This window comes from Danio rerio, chromosome 25, assembly GCF_052040795.2.
Source record: "Danio rerio strain M-AB ecotype USA chromosome 25, GRCz13ab, whole genome shotgun sequence".
Lineage (NCBI taxonomy): Eukaryota > Metazoa > Chordata > Actinopteri > Cypriniformes > Danionidae > Danio > Danio rerio.
In genome coordinates this window covers 6,252,350-6,277,085 of record NC_141045.1, presented here as the reverse complement: position 1 = coordinate 6,277,085, position 24,736 = coordinate 6,252,350, and the positions used below count along the sequence as shown (strand labels likewise).

General features: G+C 36.1%; 1 protein-coding gene across 2 annotated transcripts; it reads right to left on the bottom strand.

Moving 5' to 3' along the window:
• zmp:0000001331 lies at positions 1 to 24,086 on the bottom strand. Of its 2 annotated transcripts, XR_015526002.1 has the most exons (12): positions 23,808 to 24,086; positions 16,794 to 16,844; positions 16,136 to 16,273; positions 15,900 to 16,006; positions 14,692 to 14,729; positions 12,167 to 12,347; positions 11,233 to 11,319; positions 9,094 to 9,275; positions 8,875 to 9,018; positions 3,914 to 4,139; positions 1,399 to 1,655; positions 1 to 376 (listed from the first exon to the last, which is right to left on the bottom strand). XR_015526002.1 is itself a non-coding variant. In XM_087311539.1 (11 exons), exons 1-11 carry the CDS (start codon positions 23,915 to 23,917, stop codon positions 1,474 to 1,476), a joined length of 1,446 nt encoding a protein of 481 aa, XP_087167665.1. In that variant the 5' UTR covers positions 23,918 to 24,086; the 3' UTR covers positions 1 to 1,473. The 2 variants fall into 2 exon arrangements, 1 of the variants encoding a protein (XP_087167665.1); XM_087311539.1 differs by having other exon boundaries at positions 1 to 1,655.
• Positions 24,087 to 24,736: the final 650 nt, after the last annotated feature.

The window sequence follows — 24,736 nt, the reverse complement described above, 5'->3', positions numbered from 1 at the left end:
TACAAAAAAAAAACAAATCTTTATTTTCTCAAAAAACTGACAACAAAGCACGAACTCTTTATTGGCATAACAAAAAAATAATAAATAAATGTGGCAACAATGCAAAACCAGTGAAGAGCAAAACAAAGAACCAACAAAGGCTCATTCTGAAAACATGGCGTTATAGACATTTCTGGAGATTATAAATTATGTAGCCAGAGGTGTGCATGGCTGCATTTCGTCTTTAAAACGTATGCTACAGGGCGGTATGACGGCGTTCCTTCCTTCCGACCGCTTACCTCCATGTGGACAGCTTTCCCGTCGTTACATTTGTCCAGAACTTGAGACACAGAAAGGAGTTAACCACGATGACGGGATTCAAGTCTGGTGAAGAACGCTTCCAGAAAGCAGAGAAAAACAGAGTCCAAACAATAAAATAAACAAATAAATCACAGGGTGAGAATGCGGTAAAAGCTGAAAACATGGTAAAAATCAGGCGAGGGCTTTTTCTGGATATCTTTTGAAAACTGTTGGTTGGGTTTAGGGAATAGGGTGGACAGGTCAATTGGTGCTTTTGAAAACATTATTGGTTGGGTTTAGGGAAGGAGGAGGGTGCGTCAGGCAGTGAAACAATCTACAGCGACTTCTGGTGGATTTCCACAAGAAAAGCAGGCGCAAATGGCACTCGCGAGAGAAATTTGAGATCTTAAAAAGCATACACAGCGGCCTTTGGTGGATTTGTGAAAACAAAAACTCCCCAAAAAAAGTAGATCCTCGGCTGTATTTGGCGCTCTCGAGAAATGTATATAGGGGTACGTTTTCAAAATGAGCCTTGGTTGCAAAGGACTGTTTGTGAAAGACTGGCGATCCTTATAAATAAAGCATGTAAACCGAAATGCAGTTTCTTCTTTTATCCTTTCTTTGTTTTGATTAATGTTTCCGTTTAACAGTTTTGTTTTTTTTTACTTTTCTGCTGGTGGTTTATACTTTTATAAATTATTTATATAAAGCAGTTAAAAACAAGCAGCAAAGTGGGCAACAGGTCATACATTTAATAACTGGTTTAACCAGTCGAGTTTGTGCATTATATGCATGCAGCAGCTGAGAATCGCATGAGAGCAAATGTTTTTTTAAACCCAGAAGGTTTGTAAACTTATTTCAACAGCCCTCATTTCAACCTCACCTCATTCTCTACTTTAACAACCACATAATTACATGTGCACATAATTAAATGTTTTTGCTCCACTTAACAAAGAACCCATATAAATAACATTTGAATTAAAGAGAAATAAACAAAACCCTTTACAATTTCACTCACCCATTACCCATGATCTTCAACAGCTTTAGTAATCAGATTACTCAGTAGATACAACCAAAATTTCAACATTCAACATATTGAAGTCAAAGCAGTCAGCTTACCTGTTAACGTTTCGAATAGTCTTTAAAAACATACCAGAAAAACAAGGTATTTCGTTAACTTTGAAGAACGCCGCCTTAGTATTTGATGCATTTTAGATGATTCTTGAAGAAATGGTGGGTCATTTTTGCATTCGAGTCACTTTTTGAGGGATGCCTGTAGGAGGAGTATTTGTTCGTGTTACTGTGTTTTTGGTGTCCGATCTTGAGATCTTTGCAGGTGACGACCAATAAATCCCCAAGTGCGTCAATGAAGAATTCTGTACATGGTTGGGAAAAAAATAGCTATTTCAGCTGGGAAGTCTATTAATTATTCACCATAAAAGTATGAATTGGCTCCAGTAACCGGTCAGTTACGTAGTTATAAAGCTGATCAATAAATTGTGATTGCTTGTTCTGTGCACATACAGTGGGGGAAATAAGTTTTGAACATGTCATGTTTTTTTCCTGGGAATCATTTTTCTAAAGGAGATGTTGACATGGAATTGAACCAGATTTTGGTATAAACCCAAACAATACATACATGAAAATAATCTGTAATAACAATGAAATGACTTCTGAAATGTATTTAATACTTTATATAAAAGTCTTAGAGTTAAGTCACATGCATTGCTTAGGTGTGAGTTTTTCAACAGAGTGTGAAAAATCTTGATGGTTCTGTGGGCCTCCTCTATCAAATCTGATCTTTAATTTCTATCATCTATTGGATTAGAGTCAGGTGATTGGCTGGGCCATTCTACAGCTTGATTTTCTTTCTCTGAAAGCATTTGAGAGTTTCCTTGGCTGTGTTTTGGATCAACGTCTTGCTGAAATTTCCATCTTCATCCTCCTGATAATGTAAATGTTGGCCTGAAGCAGCTGATATTCTTTTATGGCCCGTTTCCACTGAGTGGTACGGTACGGTACGGTTCGGTTTGGTACGCTTTTATGGCCGTTTCCACTGTCAAAAGGCGTACAGAACCAAACCGTACCGTACCACTTTTTCGGGACCCTTTCGAAAGGGTCCCAAACTGCAGAAAGGGTCCCAAAAGGTGGAGCTACACGCGCAGCTGAACGCTATTGGTTTACAGAGATACGTCATTCGTAGACTCAACAAGCCAGAATGTAAACAAAGGACCCGCCATGTTTGAAATACACAGCGAGAGATTACAGCGGAATTATAAATACATATGCAGCCATGGTCGATCCCGCAAACAAACCCTGTCGTCGTCATGATAAACAGCCACAAAGCCATGGAGAAGAGCAGAATCACCCTGTGCCGCGTAGTTTTTAACGAGCCAGTCTGAAGCCCGAGTGGTTTCGCTTTCTTCCTTGCGCTCGCCGCGCATCTCTATCTGAAATAACAAACTTCTTGAGCTGATAATAATAACATGCGCTTGATTATTGACAAGCTTTGGAAACCGATCCTGTGAGAAGCTGACAAACGCGAGTGACACTTTCAGAAAGAAAAGGACAAACGCGGGAGTGGAGCGCTGGAAAAAAAGGCGAAGCCAAGGAGCACGTTATTTCTTCAGCAAACGTGAACAAACTGCCTTGTTTTAATCTTTATCATCACCTTTTGGACTAATATGAACTGGGAATGATCGAATGACTCTCTAACAGAGGCTACATGTGCTGCTGAAGATTACAGACACAGATGAGAGGTTTTCACTGACTGTAGGCTATACTTTGTGTTGTTTTGAACCTAATTAACAACAAAATGTCTGCTTTTTGTAGTTCTTCTGTAGTTGGTAACATATCGGAGACTGTAAGTGTCTGTATGTGTTCATATATGTTCATTTATTTATTTATTTAATATAATTACAGACGTTACAGTAGGCTATTTCACACCGTCATTGATCTGCAGTTGTAATCAACTCCTGTTTATAGAAAAGTTAGTAATAAACATTTATACACAAGTATTTATGTGTGTAAAGCATCTGTTTTGTGAGCGACCTGTTCTGTAAGTGCTTTTCATATGATATGTGAGCGACCTGTGCAGCTTTATTGCAGACATTTTCTCGAGCGAAAATGACGTCGACTGAAACTTTGTCATACACCACGCCCACCAAAAGGGTACCCTTGGTAGTGGAAACGCAAGCCTGATAAAGGTGACCTGTACCGACCCGAACCGTACCGTACTGTACCAGTCAGTGGAAACGAGCCATTACACTGAGGAAGGGCAGAGAACTGAAGAACTACTGAGAGATTTCAGCTGCTGTCTGGGCGTTCACTGCCTAAATACACTTTCCTTTCTTCATGTGTTCAATACTTTTTCCATGTATCATTTCATTTTATTACACATAGCTTCATTTGTAAACTAATTACTTTTGTTTTCTTTGCATATATATGGATTTCTTTAGTTGTTATAAACGTCTAGTGAAAATATCAAGTCAACAGCACCTTTAGCAATATGTCTTCAAAATGGTGACGTGCTCAATATTTATTTCCCCTGCTGTACTTCCCCCAGAATGTGATAAGTAGAAAGCCATTGTTTGACCTCTTGTAAATGCTTAAGTCGTGATCTGTCAACACTTACCGGTGTGAGCCACTCTTTTGAGGAATGGGTCAAATCCGACCTTCCGCACAGCCTCCGTTCGACCCATGAAATAGTTGACGACTCCGTCTACGAAAAAGCAGCCGTCAAACCCTGGCAGAGGTGCCCTGGTCTGCATTACACGTGTGATACAACCGCCTTCATCGCTGCTGCCCTCCTCATACTCCAGCCTGAAGGAAAACTGGTTCGATTCTACTTGACCACCAACCTGAGGGACAACAAATGCTAATGAACGATTCAAAATCTGCAAAGAAGCGAAAAATCCAGTCAAGGCTTCAATTCAATATATCTACAGTTCAACATTGTTGTCATTTGCTATAATGTTGATTAGAGAAGTCTTTTGCAGTGTTGGGCATGTTACTTTGAAAAAGTCATTATGTGGTTGTCCCACCCCTACACACACACCAATCATCATCGAAATGTGGCTTAAAAAGACTGTAGTAGCTAATACTTTATTGATTATAAAAATGAGAGGTAAGGTAATAATGCTAATTTTCTAGCACTGACTAGCACTTTTTTCTTGCAATTTAAGACCTCTGTGTGTGTATTTTTTTTATTTTGACTCTTAAAGGTCCCGTAAAGTGCTTTGAAATGTGCACTTTTGATTCAATGTTTGACATAATTTTTTAAAAAGCAGACAACAGCGTGTTGTTTTAATCATAGCTCTGCCAAGCTCTGTCAAGCACATCAAATAAAAAGTTGATGCATTTAGGTGGAAGTGACAAACTATTCGCTTTACGGGCCCTATCATACACCCGGCGCAGTGTGGCGCTAGACGCGGCGCAATAGTCTTTTGGTAGTTTCAGCTTGGCGCAAGAGTCGTTTTGAGGCGTTGCGCTATGCTGTTTAAATAACAAATGCATTAGCGCTCATATGTGCGCCCATAGGCGTTCTGGTCTAAAAAGGAAGGTGTTCTGAGGCGGACCGCTGGTGCGTCGCTATTTTGAGAAACTATAATAGATTTTTCATTAGACCAAAACTAACCCGGTCTAAACTCCAGCGCAGAGTTGCGCCTCGCTTACACACTGCTTAATACGCACAAGAGAGCAATAGGCAAATATCTTTACATATGAAAACATTTAAATATTTAGGATATATATAGGATATAATAAGAATAGATATAGAATATAAATATAAAGGATTAAAATATTACAAAACATATTATTTTCTAGCCTACATAAATATGAAAAACCACTGCTTTTATGTCTTCTTCATCTCGGGAGGCTTTTTCAGTTCATTCATAACAATTTGCTTTTGTATAATGTTATTATTATTAGCAGTATTATTTATTATATCCATATTTATATTTGTTTTATTAAAAACAAGCTTAGATTTGCCCACCTGTCAGGTTTTAGACCATATGGGGCATAGCAGGTGTATTTGGAAATAACTCAGTATTTTGACCACACTTGGTCATTATTGTTCATTTATTCGTTTGCTGGAAATTAGAACTGAATTTAGAAATAGTTTTGAAACAAATCTTTGCGCTTAACAAATGAAATTAATTATTTATAGGCTAATTGATGTCTGTGCGTAAAGGTTTCCCTATCCAAGAGCGAATGTGAAAGTAGTTCTATTATCTCTCATTCTCACGCAGTAGATGCCTTGGCGCAAAGCGCATTTCCCATCCGTAAATTAGCAAAAATGCATTCTGACACGCCCTGAAAGCGTTTGCGCCCTGCGTTTTGCGCTCTGCGCATGGACCATCAAAATAGAGCCCTACATCTTTATATCTGTTTCATATCTTCTAAACACAAATTTTGTCATTGTTTTGGAGAACACTAGGTTATAAATATCCTAGAAGACTAACATACAGTTACTAAAATCTAAAAAACATCATTTTAATTCCACTGGACCTTTAAAGTGTTGGTTGTTGTTGCATTTAATGAATCAACAAGAACAACAGTTTCAGCTAAAAACATTCTTCCATGCTCAACAAAATCACCTTAAGGTGAGTAAATTAATATGAAATTGTATTTTTGTGTGGAAAATCCTTTTAATTAGTGCTGCTGTCAACCATAAAACCAATCAAGTATTATTATAGGAAATATATTAGTTTATTATCTGTGTTTTTCTCATGCACCTGATATTGAAAGCCATAGGCTGCTCGATATAATATTGAACCATTTAATACGACTTCCGTTGTTCAATTCACATACGTACATTTCAAAAGTTGTATTTTGCATTATGAACTGGCTTGGTGTGTGTTTGAATGTGTTCATGTGCTGAGAAAGGTTCATGACTTCTCATGTGTCGTGTTATTTGTGTACAATATAGTGTTGTCACTATACTAACATATGGTACCAATCGGTAGTAAGATTTTAAAAACGACCATTTCCCACTAACATTTGAGCGCTGCTGTGAATGTTCTTAAACACTGCTAATTTGCCATTGTGTTCATGTGCTCAACAGAAATGACTGCATCCGAAACCGCCTACTACTCAGTAGGTACTGCATTTGAATTTAAACGTACTACTCAGCCGTTAGAAAAGAACGTTCTATACCGTACTAATGTGAAAAGTATGAATGGAATTCAGACGTACTACATCCGCAATTTTGACGTGACCTACCTGCGTAATTTGCGTCGCTTTACTCCCATTCATTAATTCGCTCACGGGGCATCATGTGATAGCGCAGCATGCATGGGATGCACACTCCAGAAACTTGCTGGAAGTAGTAAGTCATCCGGGTACTTCTCGCATACTGTTTTTCGAATTCTATGAATTCGGACATACTACTTGGCTCACATACTGATTTTAGCGTACTATATAGTATGGAAGTATGCAGTTTCGGGCGCAGCCCAAGTCTGGCTGTAAAGATCATCAGTTCACCGAAGTCACCGCTGTTTACCGAGTGTAACCACAGATACACGGACACTGGAGCATTTTAAAAACACGTCGATCAGCTGATTTGTCTATAAGCTGACATACGAGCGATCCGCTGATGAATCGTGACTTTAAAACGCTCCAGTGTCCCTGTATCTGAGGTTACACTCAGGAAACAGCGGTGAGTTTGGTGAACTGATGACCTTTATGGCCAATCACAGTCATTTCTGTTGAGCATGTAAACACAATGGCAAATCAGCGCAGTTTAAGAACACTTAACAGCGCTCAAATGTTATCGGAAAATTGACGCTTTTAATATTTCAGTATCAATTGGTACCGAATTCCAGTATCGTGCAACCCTGGTGTAGATTAGAGGTGCAATGGTTCAGGATTAAATAAATTTAACAGTACTTTTCTCGACCAATGAGTCATCACATGCTTGCCCCATGATACTTAAGACCAGTTATGTGAATAACAGCAATAATAATGAACGATGCTACTAACGGAATTACTTTTTTCAGTAATGAGTAATCAAATAAATTACTGTTTCCCCCGTTACAACACTATTACCATTACTGACAATAAAATGCAGTGTTATATATTAATTGATTTTTTTGTCGACCTGCTCTGGTGTGTGTAAGTAGAGCACATAACCGATAATGTGGGTGTGTAGGGGTGGGACAATCCAGCCTGATCTCACGAGAAAAAAAACGTAAATATTTTATGTTTTGCCAGTTTAGTGGCTAATTCGTACGAATTTGTACGAGTTCAGTCGTATGAAATTGTATGATTTTAAAAAGGAGGCGTGGCACCTAACCCCACCCCTAAACCCAACCATCGTTTGGGAATGAGCAAATCATACTAAAATATACGAATTAGATCATACGAATTAGCCACTAAATGAAAAAGTTATGAATTGCCATGAGATTGTGTTGGACAAACACATAACAACTGCAAAAAACCTACAGTTGAAGTCACAATTATTAGCCCCCCTGAATTATTCGCCCATGTTTAATTTTTTCCCCAATTTCTGTTTAACAGAGAGATTTTTTTCAACACATTTCTAAACATAATAGTTTTAATAACTCATTTCTATTAACTGATTTATTTTATCTTTGCCATGATGACAGTAAATAATATTTTACTAGATATTTTTCAAGACACTTCTAAACAGCTTAAAGTGACATTTAAAGGCTTAACTAGGGTAATTAGGTTAACTAGGCAGGTTAGGGTAATTAGGCAAGTTATTATATAACGATGGTTTGTTCTGTAGACTATCAAAAAAAAAAAAATTGCTTAAAGGGGCTAATAATTTTGTCCCTAAAATGGTGTTTAAAAAATTAAACGCTGCTTTTCTTCTAGCTGAAATAAAACAAATAAGACTTTCTCCAGCAGAAAAAACATTATCAGACATACTGTGAAAATTTCCTTGCTCTGTTAAACATCGTTTTGGAAATATTTAAAAAGTAAAAAAAAAATCAAAAGGACGGCTAATAATTCTGACTTCAACTGTATATAATCTACAAGTGTTGGTTTCATTCTATGGATTTGCGTTCTAGCTTGTGACTACCCAAAAAAAAATCAAAAGAATCAACACGTAACTAAAACCGTAAATGAAAAACCACGTACATAAATCATATACTTTCATTAACAAACACACATATACACTGCCTATAGAAAATCATCATACCCCATGAAAATATATGCTTTTACTAACATTACACACTGCTGTTTGAAGGCGTTCGGGATAAAGTTGTACAAAGGCAAAGGTTAGAAGAAAGGCTACTAAACTTTTCAAGGGTTGGAAATGTTATATGAAATTTGATTTGATTTCAGGGTGTATAGCGAATAAAGTGATTATTTCAAAGGGCTATGATGATTTTTTTGAAGGGGTATGATGATATATTTATATACATAAATCAAAATACAAAAGACTTAAAATAAGCAGAACTTTTTTTGTATATTCAGATATAATCAGTTAAAATTATGCAATGATATTAGAGAAATAATACAATAATAAAAATAATACAAAAATAATACATACAAAAAAACTTCAGCCATATTGTAGAAAACAACATTTATATTAGTTCATCAAAATGATCAAGTTGACATAAATACCACATCTAGTTCAGGATTGGCTTCCATAATCTTCACAAAGCTCTCGATGTTTGTGTTTTCTAGAAACACAAAGTCATCGTCCACCCACAGGAAGTATTTTGTGGTGACCTGCGACAGTGCCAGATTTCTGCCTGCAAACCAACCCTGAAAAACAGGTTTAACCGATGAAAACCTGTTCTAAGGCAACATCAGATTTTAAAAGCCTCATGTTAACAGTACCTGCGCCGGTGGCATTATATAATGCTCGATATTTTCACCCTTCACCTTCTCTGGTTCCAGACTGTCATCAGCAACAATGATCTTGATTTTGGGATAGTGCGAGCGGATGCTCTGTATGAGGACATTCAGCTCTTTATATCTCAAAAATGCTTTAATTAGCACGGTCACCTGTGAGTTCACATCTACGGAGAGAAGGAGACATTATTATGGAATCAAAATGACGATTATGTTCATAATACAAAGAGTAAAATCCAGTCCCTGTAGAATTATACAGGGTCATTTACTAAATATCTGCTGCCTAAAATGACTTTTCTCAAAACTTATAAAATTATTTGATCCAATACTTGTGTTTTGCTGTGAAAAAACAGAAGAATCTCAGAGCATTGCGCTTACAATCATTTTTTACTTTTATTTAGCAATTCTGAGCTTTTATTCTGCCATTAAATGGCTTTCCCACATCATTTTGGTCCCAATTATCAACCTATTATAAAAGGCTTTCTTGACTTTTTTCATTTACAGTTATCTAAATGTGTTTAAAAAATATAAATAATTTTCATTATTTGAAAAAAAAATGAAATAAAATAGATTAATATACAAATTATGGACAAACCCAATTGTTGGGTAAAAAAAGTGTCATTAAAAAAATAATCCAATATTGGGTTTGTTTATTTTTGTATATATTTAATATATATAATTGAGATCTCTGTCAGCACAGTGTTGCCAACTTAGCAACTTTTTGTACTACCCAAGCAACTTTTTTTTTTTCTCAAAAAGCACCTAGCAACAAATTTAGAAATTTTTAACATTCATTTGGCCACTTTTAGCAATTTTTAAAAAGTGACTCAAAAGAGCAGTGGCTGCAGGCTTCACTCAGTAGAGTAAATAACTGAGTAATAAATAATAATCTGGCAACATTTAGCTACTTTTCAGGCAGACTTTAGCTACTTTTCATTGGAAATAGTTGGCAACACTGTGTCAGCCTGCTCTGATGTGTGAGTGGGGCACATATCTGATGATACATGTGTATGTGTGTGTGTGTGTGTAGGGGTGGGACAACCACATAACCACTTCAAAAGATCTATCCAATTTACATTGTAGCGAATGTCAATGTATTAAACTGTGTTTGGCTGTTTCATTCGATGGATTTGCACTCTAGCTAGTGGCTACCCAATATGAAACATAAATACAACTAAAACAGTACATGAAAAACCAAATCATATACTTTCAGAAATACACAAGCACACATTTAGATTTTACATACAGTTTAAGTCAGAATTATTAGCCCCCCTTTGAATTTTTTTTTCTTTTTTAAATGTTTCCCAAATGATGTTTAACAGAGCAAGGACATTTTCACAGCATGTCTGATAATATTTTTTCTTCCGGAGAAAGTCTTATAGGTTTTATTTTGGCTAGAATAAAAGTAGTTTTAAATTTTTTAAACACCATTTTAAGGTCAATATTATTAGCCACTTTAAGCCATATATTTTTTGATAGTCTACAGAACAAACCCTCGTTAAACAATTACTTGCCTAATTACCCTAACCTCCCTAGTTAACCTAATTACCCTAGGTAAGCCTTTAAATGTCACTTTAAGCTGTATAGAAGTGTCTTGATAAATTTTCTGGTAAAATGTTATGTACTATCATCATGGCAAAGATAAAATAAATCATTTATCAGAAATGAGCTAATAAAACTATTATGATTAGAAATATGCTAAGAAAATCTTCTCACTGTAAAACAGAAATTGGGGAAAAAAATAAACAGGGGGGCTAATAATTCAGACTTCAACTGTAATGAATAAATCAAAATATAAGGCTTTCTTGATTTATTCATTCACAGAAATTAAACAAAGTATTTAAAAATATCTAAATAATTTGGACAAATATGGACTTAAATCGAGTGTGCATATTAAATAAAAAGGAAACAATAACTAGAAATGCAGCTAGGAATCTGACAGATTAAATAAATTGACATACTAAAAGTACTAAACCTAAAACATCAAGCAAAATTTAAATATAAAAAAAACTAACACTGATAAAATGGATAAAAAGCACATTAATTAATAACAATAAATCCCACTGAAGTATATAAAACAACACTTTTGAGAAGATAATGTATATTAAATAAGTTAAAGCTCACCTTTCCCTGGGTCAAACAAAACAGGAACTGACAAACGTCTGATCTCAATTGGGAATATGACCTCATGGTTTTCAAAAGAGAAATACGCTGTGGACATAAACATATATAAAGTGCATTTTTTGCAAAAATAAAGATAAAATAATCATCATAAATCAGATATTATTCGCCCATTTGCAAAATTTGTCCAGTATGAATGACTTAAAAATAGGACAAAACACATAGTAGTAGAATTGGCATCGCCTACCATGAAAGAGAGAGTTCTGATTGGCTGTTCAGCAACTAAACAAGTGACGAAACTAAACAGACGAACACAAACAAGCCGGCTGACATTTTGTTGCATTTCTTAAATACTTGATTATCATATTTACATGAGTGAATCCCTCTGTGGTCAGCAAGACATACTAAAAACACTTTTGTTTATGTTCTGTATGTGTGCAGCACTAGTTCCTATGTGGAACCACTATACTATACTGCCCCCTGTAGGTATGGAGGGATAAGGTGGATCCTCTTCATGCAGATGCAAAACGTACATCATAGGTGTCAAAGTCAATTCCTGGAGGGCCGCAGCTCTGCACAGTTTTGTTCCAACCTTAATCCAACACAGCAGATAAAAATAGTCAAGGTGTTCAAAAGAGTATTGAACACCTTGATTAGGTGGATCAGTTTTGATTGATCAGGGTTGGAGCAAAACTGTGCAGAGCTGCGGCCCTCCAGGAATTGACTTTGACACCTATGATGTACATTCTCATTTCATTCAGTTTTTGTCTGTTTGGTGTGTCCGTGTGAAGCCTTTTTTACTTTGATTTTCTAGTCGTTTTAAAGTACAAATTATTTAGTCAAATATACACTTCACATTCTTTAAAACGTCCCATTTTTGTGTTCCATCAAACAGGTTTATTGGTAAAAATGCCTCTATATGTGAAATGTTCCATACCGAGGTCTTGTGTTTTGATGTGGTAGACGGTGCTGGTGTAGGTCAGTCTGCTAAGGAGCTCGTTCAGCTGTTTTAGGCTGCTAGAGGAGATGCTTAGTTCTTTCTCATTTTGTCCGTCCACCTGTTGTCCGAACTGGACATCCAGCACTGAGAGAAGCCCCTTTTGCACCCTTAGAGACACCTGGAGACATTTCAGATCACATACACTCATTATATACACTTAATTTGGGATTTACTAAACAAGCGGAAAATCGCCTTGCATTATGGGTGGTTAAGAAAAACTCTCTTTGAATTTGATTGATAATTTTAATAAAACAATATACAGGGATTGGAGAATGAAACTTAAACACTGGCCAATTTAGCGTTGGAGGTGTCATGTCTAAATTTGACCAGCCTGGTAGTCAATCTTCATTGACTGCACATTTCACCAGTATGAGTATCAAATTCTCATATCATATCAGATTCTCTTCTTGAAATATCATTCATACACACTTCATAATCTCTTCTTAAAATATTGTAATGCACACAACATTTTGGGTGACATATTCAAAAGAGGACAAATTGTTGGTGCGTGTCTCGCTGGCGCATCTGCAACCAAGACAGCAAGTCTTTCTGATGTATTAAGAGCCACTGTGTCCAGAATAATGTCCACCAAGATGGATGAACCACATCCAACAGGAGGAACTGTGGATGCAAGTGGAAGCTGTCTGAAAGGAATGTCCGGGTGCTGACCAGGATTGTATCCAAAAAAACAAAACCACAGCTGCCCAACTCACTGCAGAATTCAATGTGCACCTTAATTCTCCTGTTTCCACCAAAACTGTTTGTCAGGAGCTCCACAGGGTCAATATACATGGCTGGGCTGCTATAGCTAAACCTTTGATCACTCATGTCAATGCCGAACATCTGCATCAATGGTACCAGCAGCGAAAATCTTGAATTGTATTGTTCTCTGATGAGTCCACCTTCACTGTCTTTCCCACATCTGGGGGAGAGTTATGGTGTGGAGAAGTCCAGAAGGCAATGATAAACATGGCAGTTTGTTCATCTTTTAGGTTGCTGAAGGAATCATTTGCTCCTTTGTTTTTTTTTTGTTTTTTTGGCTTCTCCTTTGTTTTTTCGAGCTTCACTCTCGCATTTGTCCGTTTCTGAAAGGATCGGATGTCAGAAGCGCTTCAATAATCATGCGCACGTTATTATCATCAGCTTAAGAAGCTCGTTTTTTAAAATATAGACGTGCACATGAGCGATCGCGAGCTCCCTGGTGAAAGTAAAACCGCTCACACTTTTAGACGGCCTCATAAAACAACAACAGGACACGGAAGATTTTGTTCTTCTTGGCTTTGTGGCTGTACATCAAGACAACGACAAGGTTTGTTTGAGCTTGGGTCAACCATGGCTCGTTAATATATGCATAGAATATTACGGTGTAATGTCTCGGCTTTGTATTAAAAAATGGCGTTTCCTAAGTTTTCATTCTCCTGCTTGTGTATGCAGTGCCGTATCGTAAAGCAATAGCGCTCAGCTGCACGTCTTGCTCCGCTTTTTGGTACCCTGTTGTTGTGCTAGGTACCCTTTGAAAACGGTACCCAAAAAGTGGTACGGTACGATTCGCTTTTAGGTACCATTTGTTAGTGGAAACGGCCATAAAAGCATACCAAACCGAACTGTACCGTACCTCTACGTGTTTTAACCTAGTGCTTGTAACAAACAGTAGCAAATGATACAAAGTACAGCTTTCTAATCGCCCTTAATGATTAATGAATATTACTGTAAACACAGCAAATATTACACTTATGTTCAGACAAACTGACAAAAGCATTTACAGCAATTTATAGCAGTTATAGCACTTTACAGCTTTATAAAGCATGCAAATTTGATCAAAAGACAAATCGAGTCATTTACACACCTTTTATATACCATCACATTTTATACCATCAATGTTGTGATTAAAATACAATCAGCATTCGTTTTGTTGTTAAAGCGTAAAATGATATGAAAAGCTGTTTACATGCGCGCGGATGTCAGGATCAGCAGGTAAGCGCAGAAACTCCATTGAAAATACTGGAGTAAAATAAACTTTCATATTTTAAAGACATGGCGGGGAAAATTTTGTTTAATGAGTTGCATCTTGTCTGGTCTGAGACCCACTTTATATTGCATTTCAATCAGACAGTTGAGACTGTTGGTTTTTAAAGAAAAAACACCTTAAAAGAGCTGATTTTGTAACTACATACAGTTCACCGGAAGCGCTTGACCCAGGTCCCTGCAAAATTAAAAGTCCTTTTGCATACTTCTGCCTATACCCTAAAACAATTGAAACTAAGCTAAATTGCTTGAAAAAAGTGCTAAAAGTACTAAAAGTTTTGAAAATGTACCAACTGAGTGTGAAAAGTACATGTTTGCAACAATCAAAAGTTCACAAAGCAGCAGATAAAAGAAGGAAACTCAGAAGCCAGTGATAAATTTGGTGATTGAACAAACCCACCACCTTTAGAGAGAGAACTATATTCAGCTGGACAAACCTTGTAAATGGGTCTTGCTTCTGTTTGCAGCGCTAGACCTATAATGATGACACATAGCTTTCATTAATATAAATAAAAAATGCATTATTGTGTTAAATGTCAGGCTTTTCTGTGACATCAAAATAAACACTGTCGAAAAACTTTAACAGTGTCTTTGGTCAGCAGTAATATTGTGAAACAAAAAATAAAAAGAACAGTTGTCATTTTGATCTTATACATTATATAAAATATATTCAAATAGATTTATTAGTGCTGTTTAATGATTACATAGTTACATAGCAGTAACTATATAATTCAAAAATAGATATAAATACATTTGTAAATGTTTTAAAAGTTAATACATACATGTATGCATATATATATATATATATATATATATATATATATATATATATATATATATATATATATATATATATATATATATATATATATATACACATACACACAAACTCACTGGCCACTTTTTTAGGTACACCTTACTAGTACCAAGTTGGACCCACTTTACCCTCAGAACTGCCTTAATCTTTCATGGCATAGATTCAACAAGGTACTGAAGATTTTCCTCTGAAATTTTAGTCCATATTGACATGATTGCATCATGTAGTTGCTGCAGATTTGTCTGCTGCACATCCATGATGTGAATCTCCTATTCCACCACATCCCAAAAGTGCTGTATTGGATCGAGATCTGGTGACTGTTGAGGCCATTTGAGTACAGTGAACTCTTTTTTATGTTCAAGAAACCAGTTTGAGATGATTCGCGCTTTATGACATGGCGTGTTTATAGTAAATGCACATATATAATGGTAATTAAAACCTCTATTTTGTACAAAAATAATTGTGCAAAATAAAAGTTTGTATTTTGTGACAGTTTAAAAAAAAACACCATTTATCAGATCTTTTATTGTTGAATAAATGTTATTTTTTAATGTCTTTCATACCTACCCTATAATGGTTTCCACAAATACAACATTAAAAAAATTATAATAAACGTTCCTTAAGCCTATAAGAATGATTGACAAATGATGATACGGAAGACTAGATTAATGATGCTGATATTCTGCATTGCGTCACGAAAATAAATGACATCTTAAGATAAAAGCCATTTTAAACTAATACTTTTCCACAACTTTTAAGCTTTTACAAATATTTTTACAAGCATAAGGGAAATTTCGAAAGCTTTTCAGACGGTCAATAATGACTCACCAGGAATGCGTGTTTTATTCATAGGAGTGACTCTGAAGCCTTTAATTGGATACTGGAGTGGAGTGTTTGCAGGAGCCAGAATAAGCACGTCATTTTCTCTGCCCGTCCTGAAAAAGACACCAATGTTTCTGTCAAAAGCTCTATTAAAATTAGGGTGTGTGTGTGTGTGTGTGTGTGTGTGTGTGTGTGTGTGTGTGTGCGTGATTTGGCTGAAATCAGTGTGAAAGGTAATAAACCTGATCTGGTGTTGTCTGAACTCTTCCGCACGGCGTTTCTGCATCTCCTCCAGTTCGTCTTTTGACACATATTTGTTTGCCGGATCTGTCTTTTGACAGGAACAAGCTGTTGGATTGTCATTGCGGAAAGGCCCTATACTGAGCAGGGATGACAAAAAAACTCAAGAATTATAATCGAGCAAAAGTAGCAGTTTTAAAATTGTTTAATAAATTAATAGACTGTATATAACCAGCGACCTTGCTGCGTGAGGCGACAGTGCTAACCACTGAGCCACCAGTATATTCATTCATTTTCCTTCAGCTTAGTTCCTTTATTCATTAGGATTCACCACAGTGGAATGAAACACCAACTATTCCGGCATATGTTTTATGCAGCGGATGTCCTTCCAGCCACAACCCAGTACTGGGAAACACCCATACACACTCATTCACACATACAGTACGGCCAATTTAGTTTATTCAATTCGCCTATAGCGCATGTGCTTGGACTGTGGAGCATCTGGAGGGAAACCCATGCTAACACAGAGAGAAATTGCAAACTCCACACAGAAATGCCACTTGACCCAGCAGGGGTTCGAACTGGCTTCTTGCTGTGAGGCCAAACTGTAAATAATACAAGGAAGTGAGTTAAACATTACTGTGAAATGAATCTACTTACTTTGGTCTGGGGAAGTTGGGCGTCCTTGAAGAATTGCTGTAACTTAATGTCCTGAAAACACAAATTTGAGTACAATTTACATGGGCGTGTTGTTTGTGTTCCAATGAAACTGGAGCAGTGGGGAATATAGTGTCAAATATCTTCCCACACCATGGTATTATATTACTTTTAAGGTGGGAAGGATGTTAGGTGTGCCGTTTAAGCGTCAAAAATTAAAATTTAAACACAGCAGCTGTGGCTTTCTTTGACATAGCATCAAAACTTATCGCAATGAATGCTTTTAAGACTTTTAAACATATGCATTTTAAACAAAAGCATGGTCAAGAGTAGGGCCAGATAGAATCTGCAGACATTTGTTGCTATTCCTTCTGAGAATTTTGTAAAACATCTGTGGATTTATGCGGAATACTTTTAGGAGTATCGTAACTAAAAACTTAATAACTTAAATAAAACATTATACATTTAAACGTTTATTTAATGTTTGCAATGCAAATCCTATTAGATCTACTTATTTGGAAAACAAACCAAGTCTCTCATATAATATATCTACTAAAAGAAAATCTTACTTTACAAGCTGTATTATACATACAGTTGAAGTCAGAATTATTAACCTTTTGATTTTTTTTTTCTTTTTTAAATATTTCCCAAATGATGTTTAACAGAGCAAGGAAATTTTCACAGTATGTCTGATAATATTTTTTCTTCCAGAGAAAGTCTTATTTGTTTTATTTTGGCTAGTAAAAAACAGTTTTTAATTTTTTACGAACCGTTTTAAGGTCAAAATTATTATCCCCTTTAAGCTAATTTTTTCAACTGTCTACAGAACAAACCATCGTTATACGATATCTTGTCTTTTTACCCAACCTGCCTAGTGAACCTAATTAACCTAGTTAAGCCTTTAAATGTCACTTTAAGCTGTATAGAAGTGTTTTGAAAAATATCTAGTCAAATATTATTTACTGTCATCATGGCAAAGATAAAATAAATCAGTTATTAGACATGAGTTATTAAAACTATTATGTTTAGAAATGTGTGGACAAAATCATCTCTCCGTTAAACAGAAATTGGGGGAAAAATAAACAGGGGGACTAAAAATTCAAGGGGGCTAATAATTATGACTTCAGCTGTAAATCACATGAACATTTTAATAATACTATTATTATAACACAATAATGTTAGTGAAATTACAGTTTTTCTCGATTGCTTGGATGCAGTTGTCAACTGAAACTCCACATTTTCAAAACAGTTAACACACAGGCCTAAACAGCGGCACTCATGATCAAAATGACTCATTTTGCTTGCAAAAGGCACATATCGTGTCAAAACATTTAACATATGCAACAAAAGCTAGTTTTACCTTCAAACTACACAATTTGCAAACAAGTATATGAGCTCTTTCAATTAATCATTACACAATGGACAACAAAATACAAAATACAGAACTCAAAATGCACCACCATTGCTTGCCATTGTAGCTTATAGCCAATGACATTTGTTGTCTCTATTTGGGCTGTCAAATTCACCTTTTTGCAAAGAATTAGATCAAGAATAAGATGTGCTTTGATTGAATATATATTGAATTCATGACATTTTTCAAACTGTGGCTGAAAACTGAAATACTGTATAAAAAAAACAGACAAAAGTAATAAAATACTGTAAATATTAGAGAAAACACATGTAAACTATACAGTCAAATCTATTGGGAGTATAGGACATAGCCATATTGACCTCCTCCATCAATGCTGGCACAGAACAACACAGATCTTCCATCGTTTTTATAAGGTTTGCAGAATGATGGCTAATTGAAGATTTGTGTGAAGGAGTGTCAAACCGGTGCTTCAGTAATTTCATTCTGATGTTGGTAGTTTTTAATAGTTAGGAATAGATGGTTTCTGTTTGGTTATCATAACTAAAACAATGGAGTTTGGACTGCTTGAATGACATCTGTGTTAACTGTTTGGAAAAATGGTGGGGAAAATGTGTCAACCCAATGAGAAAGGGTTTACACATTTGCAAGACCTGTCCTCTGCTCTGCTGGGATAGTGATAATGAAAATGAAGAGGAACCTAGTTTCTTTAACCAGGTCAAAGCAAACTAGAAAAACTGTAATTAAACTAAATAAATTACAGTTTTTCTCAGTCGCTTCGGTGCATTTCTCACAACACTATTTACATTTGCACAACAGTTAATGCAAACTGCAAAACAATTAGTGCAAACTGCAAAACCTAGCTGATAACCTGCAAAAGCATGTGACATGCTCAAAATGGATAGTTCATTCCTCATAAGCAAGTATTGATGTCAATCAAAGTGTCAGTGTCATCAAAATGAAAAGTCCTGACACCATTGTTTATGAACAAGATAGTCAAATGGCTTTGTCATGTTTTCATTATGACACTTTTACTCTGTACATTTTTTCAATGCAAAAAAGTCAGATTTTGGTGATACTTCCTGAAAATGCTCAAGACAGCACTTTATACTATTTGCACAGCCATTTGAAAACTACAGTAAAGACAGACATTACTGCATTATGTGTGGTATCTGAGTACAAGACACTGAATATGTATGTTTCACATTTTTACTGCACATGCTCTTTACAATTCTAGTTTATTCACAGCATTGTGCAAAAGAATAAATACACCCTTATTTACAACAAGCATAAACTTCCTTTGGGTAGAGCTGTGCACAACTGTAAACAATAATGCAGGACATATTGGAACGGAACCTAGGAAAATAATGATTTACAATTTTTTTTTATAAAATTTGCTAGACAGATTTTGACACTAGTTCAACATTTTTGTATGTAATGACTCAAGTAATGAAACAAGGACTATTAGTTTTATATGGAGTGACTATTCAGCATTCACAAGTTTAGTTCATTTTGACTGACATGTCATAAGCAATTGATAATGTTATAAACAGCAGAGAGTTGTATGAAAGCAGTTGATGCATGTCTAAAAGCATCTGCAATGTGTTGGAAGGAATGAGAAACTGCTACTGTGATGTGCACAAATGACTAATTGTTTTGAGAAATGCATTAACTGTTGTGCAAATGTAAATAGTGTTGTGAGAAATGCACCAAAGCCACTGAGAAAAACTGTAAATCGTAAAATTAATAAGTTTTACTTAATTCCTTCATGTTGCCCCAACACAAAACGATTGTGTGGAACCCAGCATTTTGTTTACACTATACCAATAAGATCGTACAACATTAACCACTAAATCAAAAAATTGCGAATAGTCATTAGATTTCATTGGTCAAACTGCTTGAAACAAAATGGTGTCATTACACATTGGTAGCTGCTCTACTTAAATGACTTGATTTTTAATTTTGGGTGAACTATCCACACTGCAAAAAAATAAATAAATAAAAATAAAAAATAATAATAATCGCTGGGTTCCACATAATTCCTTCTTGTTTTCCCAACACAATTCAATTACGTTAACTTAATTGTTTTTTCCAAATTTAAGTTGGTTGAACATAAAACAATTAGGCTGTCCCAAAAAACCTTAATTCAAGAGTTCACACTTAGCTGATGATTAATTATAAGCTTGTTTGGAATGCTGTCCCGGGAAAGAGCCCTGGGCTTATAAGAACTTTGAGCCCGGGGCTCCCTCCCATTGCAAGGTGGGAGGGGAGTTTGAGCTCAGGTAGATCTCGAGAACTCCCCTGCTGTAGCAATAAATGAACAGTAAGTGATTGCTCTTGAGAGATAACTACATACTAGAAGCATGCCTATGGTGCTAATTTGGATTAGTCAATTAACTTAAGTTGCATGTTTTTGAATGGTGGGAGGAAACCGGGAAACCCGAGGGAAACCCACGTGAGCACGGGGAGAGTGCAAACTCCGCACAGAAACGTCTGCTGGTTTGGTAAAGCCTGGAACCAGAGATGTTCTTGCTGTGAGACAACAGTGCTAACCACTGGGCCACCGTGTCACTAGGAAGGAGGAGGAGTAGGGGTGGAAGGGGGGGACTCTTCAAAACGAAGATAGCAGTGGAATGTAACCCAGGGTATTTGTTGTAGTTTAGGAGTCGTCTGATTTGTGCATTGAAAATTGAATAATTCGGATCCAGCTGCTAGCAATCATAAGCACGTGATCCTCTCGAAATTAGTTTATAAATAAACTTCACAAATTGTGTTGGTTCAACTTTTATTTATAAGTAGTTTGAACAAGCAGCAAAAGTAACTTTAAGTACATAAAATAACATAACATTTGTGATAAGGTCCATTAAGGATTTTGCCAGTTAACCTCAATTTAAAAAAAAAAAAAATGCTATAGCAGACACAACTAAGACGCAATAAATCCAATAAATCTCACATATTTACCACCTCTTGACTCGCCGAAGATCGAAACTTGGCCTACTTTGAGTAGCAGGATGATTGTGGATGGCACAACTGTTCATTCATTTTTCCATCAGCTTAGTCCCTGATTTTATTCAATTCAATTCAATTCATCTTTATTCCTATAGCACTTTTACAATGTAAATTGTGTCAAAGCAGCTTAACATAGAAGTTCTAGTAAGCTGAAACTATATCGGTCTAGTTTTCAGAGTTGAAGTTCAGTTTAGTTCAGTGTGATTTATTTTAAAGTCCAAACACTAAGGAGCAAATCCATCGATATTTAGCTCCACAAGTCCCAAACCATGCAAGTCAGTGGCGACAATTTATCAGGGATCGCCGCAGCGGAATGAACCACCAACTATTATGGCTCATGTTTTACACTGCGGATGCCCTTTCAGCTCTAAATAGGTACAACTCAAGTAAAATAATGTTTTACTGGTGCTTTACCTTCTGAATTGTTTAATCACCTTGTGACAAGACATATCTACTTACGTTCTTTTTTATGTATTAACATGACTCATTACAATCCACTTTCATTGTTCAGTCATGGGTCATTTTCCAGCTTCAAGCCCTCAGACTATATGAGAAGGCTTGTAAGGTTCTATCTGACATTTTTTTCAAAATTGAGTTATTGACATATTCTTATTAAATGGCAACTTATTTACATTATGGGATGCTTTGTTGTAAATTCTTTACATTTTAAGACTTTTTATTTAAAAAACAAATGTTACACACAGGTTCCCAGAGATGCGTTGCAGCTGGAAGGGCATCCGTTGCGTAAAAAAATGTGCTGGACAAGTTGGCGGTTCATTCCGCTGTGGCGACCCCGGATTAATAAAGGGACTAAGCCGACAAGAAAATGAATGAATGAATGTTACACACATACTGTTTGCTAGAGAATCCAAAAACATTGAAGCTCAATATCTCAAGATCATTCAGAACACAGAGAGAACCTTAAAAATCCAAGGTGACGAAATGCCAAGTATACACTCTCCTAGTGTGCTTTTGAAAAAATCATTATATTTATCCTCACATAGTTACACAGAGATTTTTTATTTTATTTTTTTTGTAAAATGTTAAAACATTGGTGTCTGGGATGCATCAAATTCAGAGAATGTAGTGAATATTAATGTTTAAAGGGTGTAATGAGATATAAAGCGACTGTAAATTATCTACTGAGTGAAGTAAAGGACATACTGTTTATTTTTGATAATGTAATTACAGTTACTTAATATAGCTGTAAATCAAATCAAATAGTTTAGTGGTCCAGTAAGCTGACCGGGGTGTCACTAGCCAATCTAGAGGCTGTGTACACCAGGCAGCTAAAGGGAACCACAAAGTCAATCCTAAGTGACACTGCTCATCGTCTACACTCAGAGTTTCAGCTGCTTCCTTCTGGTCGCAGGTTTCAAGTATTAAGCTGTAGAACGAAACGATACAAAAATAGTTTCAATACCAGCAGCCATACGACATATGAAACAGAGGTGTGTCGGTGACTTGTATATCTTAGAATACACACACACTTAAAGTGATTATTTTTTGATTCTTTATAAGTGTTTTTATGTTTATTTTTTATGTCTTAATGTTCATTTGTTGTTGTTACTATGCGTGTTCCTTTCTGTGGTTATGGATGAGGACTCTTGACTGCAAACCAAATCTACCTTCGGGTGTAAACAAAGCAACCTGCCTACCTACCAAAATAATTTTGCAAATAAATGTCACCGTTCTGTATAAACCAGTTTAGAGAAGCAAGGTAATTGTATTTTCTTCCCCATACTGCACATTATTTGTTTATTTCGATTATTCAAAGAATTGCACATGACTATATGTATTGGTAATGATGAAATGTGGGTTGGGTTGGAAATTTTGCATCATTGATTTGAAATGTTTCACGCTTGGTTGGACTTTTCTTCTTTTTTGGGGTAATTTGTTAACGAAAGATATGTTTGTTTTAAAAATGATAGCCTATTTTTTAAAAAAAAGTTTTCAGAAAAGTAATTCACATCCCTGCTGAAAAATCCAGTGTAAACCAGCCTAGGCCTGGTTTTAGAGGGGTTTTGGCCACTTCCAGGTTGGTTTCCAGCTATTTCCAGCCTGGTCTTAGCTGATCAGACTGTGAGATGACCAGCTAAAACCAGCTTGACCAGCCTAGCCAAGCTGGGAGTCCAGCTAAAACCAGCTATATCCAGCTTAAACCAGGCTGGTCAAGCTGGTTTTAGCTGGATTTGGCTGGTCATTTTTTAGCCTGACCAGGTTAGACCAGCCTGGAAATGGCCAAAACCTACTCTAAAACCAGGCTGGTTGACCAGCTAAAACCAGCCAACCAGCCTAGGCTGGATTAAGCTGGACTTTTCAGCAGCGATACAATTTCAATTATGTAATAACTACTTAGCCAACCTATACTTACAGCCTATTATAAGCAACTTGCCCAAAACTAGATGACTAATGGTCATCATACTTCACAACTTAACAAAGGAATTAATTGAGAAACACCCTAATTAATTGAGAATGTGTTTATCCCCGAATAAACACATTCTCAATACGGTAGCATCAAAATAGGACGCATCCAAGTCAAACTATAATGAATTCGTTATTAGGGAAGAGTTTTACACTGTTACAGCGTGCAACAAGCTCATTTTAAGGGTCTCATGTGTTATAAAATGTTGACTTACCTCACTATGTGTGCTGAAGGTTTACTCCAAATAAAATCAGAATAAAATACCGCGAGAAGGATGACCGTGAATAAAATTAAGATCAATACAATTTTGCGGGATCCATACATGGTTAAATCTGTCCAAATTACATCTTGATTGTAAACATTGTCCTACACTTGTGCATATAAATGTCGAAACGAATCGTTAAAAGCGTATTAAAGTAACGTCAATGAGCGTCAAATGACATTTAAAGATACCGGGACACAGGTGTGTTACCTGACCAAAAGTATTGGGAGTGTCCGTATGGCAAGCCGATTGCACACTTAATCTAAAACCTGAAAGGATCCTATTTCATGCTACCAGAACTTATTCAGTTAGCATCTATTACATTATTAGTATAATTCGGTGGCCTTTTTACTATTGTGTGAGTTTTTAAATAGATAGTAGCATTAAAAGGACATATTAAATGTTTGTTTACATCTAGAAGCCTTTTTTTAGCTCTCGCTCTTCAAGTTAAACATTAAAGGGATAGTTCACCCTAAAAATTATTTTTTTTTCCCATTTTTTTTACTTTGTTTTAAAGCAATTTGACTTGTTTTTTTTTTCAGTGTTGAAAACACAAAAGAAAATACACTTGCCGGACACTTTATTAGGTACACCTGTCCAACTGCTCGTTAAAGAACATTTCTAATCAGCCAATCACATGGCAGAAACTCAATGCATGTAGGCATGTAGACATGATCAAGATGATCTGCTGCAGTACAAACCGAGCATCAGAAAGGACAAGAAAGGTAATTTAAGTGACTTTGAACGTGGCATGGTTGTTGGTGCCAGATGGGCTGGTCTGAATATTTCAGAAACTCCTGATCTACTGGAATTTTCATGCACAACCATCCCTAGGATTTACAAAGAATGGTCAGAAAAAGAGAAAATATCCAGTGAGCGGC

What these genes read in the sequence shown, in the direction of transcription:
- zmp:0000001331 (XM_087311539.1), bottom strand. Translation starts at nt 23,917, where the DNA reads ATGTATGGATCCCGCAAAATTGTATTGATCTTAATTTTATTCACGGTC. An exon ending in CCTTCAGCACACATAGTGAG is followed by an intron (nt 16,845 to 23,807) that starts GTAAGTCAACAT and finishes TTGTGTTTTCAG; the next exon opens with GACATTAAGTTACAGCAATT. An exon ending in AAGCAAGACCCATTTACAAG is followed by an intron (nt 12,348 to 14,691) that starts GTTTGTCCAGCT and finishes AAATGTCTCCAG; the next exon opens with GTGTCTCTAAGGGTGCAAAA.